This window comes from Octopus bimaculoides, chromosome 13 (genome assembly GCF_001194135.2).
Source record: "Octopus bimaculoides isolate UCB-OBI-ISO-001 chromosome 13, ASM119413v2, whole genome shotgun sequence".
Lineage (NCBI taxonomy): Eukaryota > Metazoa > Mollusca > Cephalopoda > Octopoda > Octopodidae > Octopus > Octopus bimaculoides.
Window position 1 is genome coordinate 8,322,684 of NC_068993.1, and position 4,474 is coordinate 8,327,157.

General features: G+C 38.3%; 2 protein-coding genes across 2 annotated transcripts in view; both read right to left on the minus strand.

The window, feature by feature from the left end:
* Positions 1-343, minus strand: part of LOC106876287 (uncharacterized) — a 6,672-nt gene extending 6,329 nt beyond the window's left edge. Inside the window, exon 1 of the mRNA XM_014924780.2 lies at positions 81-343. Coding sequence (XP_014780266.1) covers positions 81-171 — 91 coding nt within the window. The 5' untranslated portion in view covers positions 172-343. The remainder of the gene's footprint in view (positions 1-80) is intronic.
* Positions 344-3,896: 3,553 nt separating this feature from the next.
* LOC106876290 (uncharacterized) overlaps positions 3,897-4,474 on the minus strand; it is a 7,316-nt gene continuing 6,738 nt past the window's right edge. Inside the window, exon 4 of the mRNA XM_014924785.2 lies at positions 3,897-4,322. Coding sequence (XP_014780271.1) covers positions 4,108-4,322 — 215 coding nt within the window. The 3' untranslated portion in view covers positions 3,897-4,107. The remainder of the gene's footprint in view (positions 4,323-4,474) is intronic.

The window sequence follows — 4,474 nt, forward strand, 5'->3', positions numbered from 1 at the left end:
AGAGAGAGAGAGAGAGAGAGAGAGAGAGAGAGAGAGAGAGAGAGAGAGATAGACCGACTGGGTTCCAAGAGAACACTTACCTTCTTCTATCTCAGGCACAATATTCACCACAGCACATCTTCCTAAACAAAACATCAGGGCTAGGTGAAAGACTGCATTGGTCAACATCATAATAATATTTTCAATTTTTGTCGCGGGATCGTCCGATAATGAGAAAGAAATTCTAGCAAAAGGGACACGAAGGGGTAATATATAAATGGAATCTCTTAAATTTATTCAAGTGGCCTACAAGTAAATATGTGTTGCTGTTTGAACTACAATACAAAGCACCAGGAACATAAAATATTCGGGATAGGTTTCCAATTGTTTAATACTTTTCCTGAAATACTAACTGAAAAGTTAAAACAAAAACATATACAACACAGGAAACAAAATGCTTAGAAGTATTATTCCGGGATTGAGAGTTCGAATTTAGCCGAAATCAGCTTTACTTCTCATCCCTTCCGAGATCTATAAATTTTCTGTCGAGTACTGGTGTCGACAATATTAACTAACTTTAAGGCGGTGAACTGGCAGAAACGTTAGCACGCCGGGCGAAATGCTTAGCGGTATTTCGTCTGTCTTTACGTTCTGAGTTCAAATTCCGCCGAGGGCGACTTTGCCTTTCATCCTTTCGGGGTCGATAAATTAAGTACCAGTTTCGCACTGGGATCGATGTAATCGACTTAATCTCTTTGTCTGTCCTTGTTTGTTCCCTCTGTGTTTAGCCACTTGTGGATAATAAAGAAATATGAAACGTTAGCACGCCGGGTGAAATGCTTGCGACATTTCGTTTGTCTTGACGTTCTGGGTTCAAATTCCGCCGAGGCCGACTTTGCCTTTCATCCTTTCGGGGTCGATAAATTAAGTACCAGTTACGCACTGGGGTCGATGTAATCGACTTAATCCATTTGTCTGTCCTTGTTTGTCCCCTCTATGTTTAGCCCCTTGTGAGTAATAAAGAAATAAGAAACGTTAGCACGCCGGGCGAAATGCTTAGCGATGTTTCGGCCGTCACTACGTTCTGAGTTCAAATTCCGCCGAAGTCGACTTTGCCTTTCATCCTTTCGGGGCCGATAAATTAAGTACGAGTTGCGTATTGGGGACGATCTAATCGACTGGCCCCCTCCCTAAAAATCTCGGGCCTTGTGCCTAGAGTAGAAAAGAATATTAACTAACTTCCTCCCGTCAAAACTAGTAGCCTTATGCCTAAATTAGAAACCATTATTGTTGGTTGTGGTGATGATATTGGCGGTGTTGTTATTGTTCTGGTCGTGATATCATCATCGTCGTCATCAGCGTAATCATTGGCAGAATCGTTAAGGTGTCAGACAAGATGCCTTGAGCTACTTTTTACGTTTTTGTATTGTGGGTTCAATTCACGCCCAGGACAAACTTGCATTTCATTCGTCCAAGGTTGATAAAATATGCAGTACAAGTAAAGTAGCGGGGATCAATGCTTTCGTTGAGCTCCTTTTTCTTTTTTAAATATTACTGCCTGAATTATTTGCGGTTGATTGGCAGAATCGTGAGAACGTTGAACAAAATGCTCCGCAGCACTCATTCTGACTCTTGACGTTCGGAGATCAAATCCCGCTGAGGTCAGCTGTGACTTTCCTTCTTTCTGGATCGATAAAATTAAATTCCCAGACATGTGCCGGGGCTGCTGTAATGGACTTTTACCGTACCCTTAAAATTATTGTTCTTAAACCCTGCAACGATGTTGGGCCTCGTTCAGGAGGAATTTTGTGTTCCTGGTCATTGATAATCGGGTAATCGGCCTATTCAGACCTAGACGTCGATAAAAAAAAAAAACAATTTTATTACATATAAGACACTTGGATATATACGGCGCAGTACCATTGCAACAGAGAAATTCTTTCAGAGGAAGAAGATGCTTTTGATGAGGACTTAAATGTTATCTGAAACCTGTAGAGTGGGGAAATATTATTGCAAGTATGTCCATTTAGGACGGTAGGGAAACCATTTTAATAATAATAATAATCTTTTATAGTATAGGCACAAGGCCAGAGATTTGGGGAAGGAGGATAGTCGATTACATCGTCCACAGTACAGAGCTGGTACTTATTTTATCGACCCCGAAAGGATGAACGGTAAAGTTGACATTTGCCGGTTTTGACATTTGCCGGTTTAGCATTTGCCGGTTTTCCCAATGGTATTACTTAAACTTAAGAAATATCTTCATCCTGGCCCCCGTACGCTTTTCTTCCCACGGATAAACCTAATCTGTTTCCCCTTTTATACTTTACATCATGACATTTCTGTGATACACGATCCCTTATGATGGTTTTTTTTTTTTACGATCCCTTTTGATCGAAAATCTACCCCCCCCTCCCCGCCTTTTTTCCTTCCTTCTCCTCCCCAAAAAGAAAAGCTCTACTTTGTAACTTGCCCCTTCTATGTTTAGCCCTGTGAGGCTAATAAAGAAACATATATATATATATATATATATATATATATATATATACATATATACATATATATGTATATATATATGAATATATATATATGTATAAATGTACGTCTATATATATATATATATGTATGTATGTGTAGATAATTACGTGTGTGTGTGTGCGTTTATTAGTTATTTTGGTCATTAAACAGCAGCGATCCTGGGACACTACCTTGGAGAATGTTTTGCCGAACAGCTAAATTCCGCGGGCGTAAGCACACCACCACCGCTTGTCAAGCAGCGGTGGGTGACAAAGACAGGTCCAAAGACACACACACGTTAGCTATCCTAATTATATTGTTGATTTCATAGTCATAAAGTTGGACAAAATAATTACTAGTCTCTTTCCACCGTTGCAGATGTTTTTTTCCAGTGTCACAATACGTGCTTGATATGATATCAATACAGAGTTGAGACCATGGCCACATATCCTCACGGGAGGAAGTATAGCTTGTCTACATCTCCACTGGTGTTGAAATATCTTGTAACACTAAGTAGCTTGCGAGTTAGAACATCTTTCTTATTGATTTTTAAAAAAAAATTTTTTTATAGTGACCAGTTCATAAGGTCGAATATAGATGTGAGATCAGACACTGCAAAGGTCTTGTAAGAAATATGCTTGTTGTAAGCTGAGAGTTCAGATGACCATATTCTTTTTACTCTCCTGACGTATTCATTCCTAGTCTTCACCTTATATATTGGTCCATTATACATGACAATCCCATCCTGTCCAAGATACTTATAATTGTCACCTGACTACAGAGGCTGTATTGACAAGTCATTCGCAGGGTACACCTTTTCCACGTTTTATTATCAAAACTTCACATTTGACTCCACAGAATCTCCTTCCAGTGTCTGGTGAGTATTCGGTAATGTGGTCCAGTTGTTCTGTTAGGTGGTTGGTATTTGACATACATTTTCAGCTCCTTGACAAAGAAAAATGTGAGCTTCTTCTGAATCCATTTCTATGGTCACTATGTGAGTAGGTATGAAAAAGAGCTTAATGAGAGGACGAAGAGCAACACGGACAGGCTATCGCCCTGAAAGATGCCTTTCTGGTAGGGAAGGCTATCAGACACACAAACATATACACACACATACATATATATATACATATATACGACAGGCTTCTTTCAGTTTCCGTCTACCAAATCCACTCACAAGGCTTTGGTCGGCCCGAGGTTATAGTAGAAGACACTTGCCCAAGGTGCCACGCAGTGGGACTGAACCCAGAACCATGTGGTTGGTAAGCAAGCTACTTACCACACAGCCACTCCTGCGCCTAATTGGTTGTACAATTGTATGTATACAATTGTATGCTTTGGAGGAGCGATTGGGAGAACTTATTAAACAAATGGTAAAGCAAATAAATCTTAATAAATTTTTCATTCTTCAATTTTCTTTATTTCGGTTTTTACAGTTGGCTTTTACAATTAATCTCAAGAAAATGTCTTTAAACTGAATATGTTTATCATCGAAACTAATATTTACTTTGCTTTATTTTGTCTATTTGAAAAATGGTCCCTATCTTCTGCATTATACAATGGAGTATAAAAAACTTCACATCTCTACCATGCAATTTGAATTAATATTTACACTATTGACATAGATGGTGATCTGTTACATCCGCTGTTCTTAAAACAGTTTATTGTACAACCAATTCCATTGTCGAATTTATAAGCATGGGTATGATAATCAGCTTTGAAACACATCACGATTCCTTCCTTGGATAAATAACGCAGCTTCAATTCAAACTCGAGCTTAAAGTACGAATAATGGATATCAACCTCGTGGTCATCATAGTGATCTGTAAATTAAAAAAAAAATGAATGGAATAAAAGCTATGTCTTACAGTCATATGTATAAATACCCACACACACATACACAGATACATACATACATATATACATATTTATATATATGCATATATATATATATATATATATATATATATATATA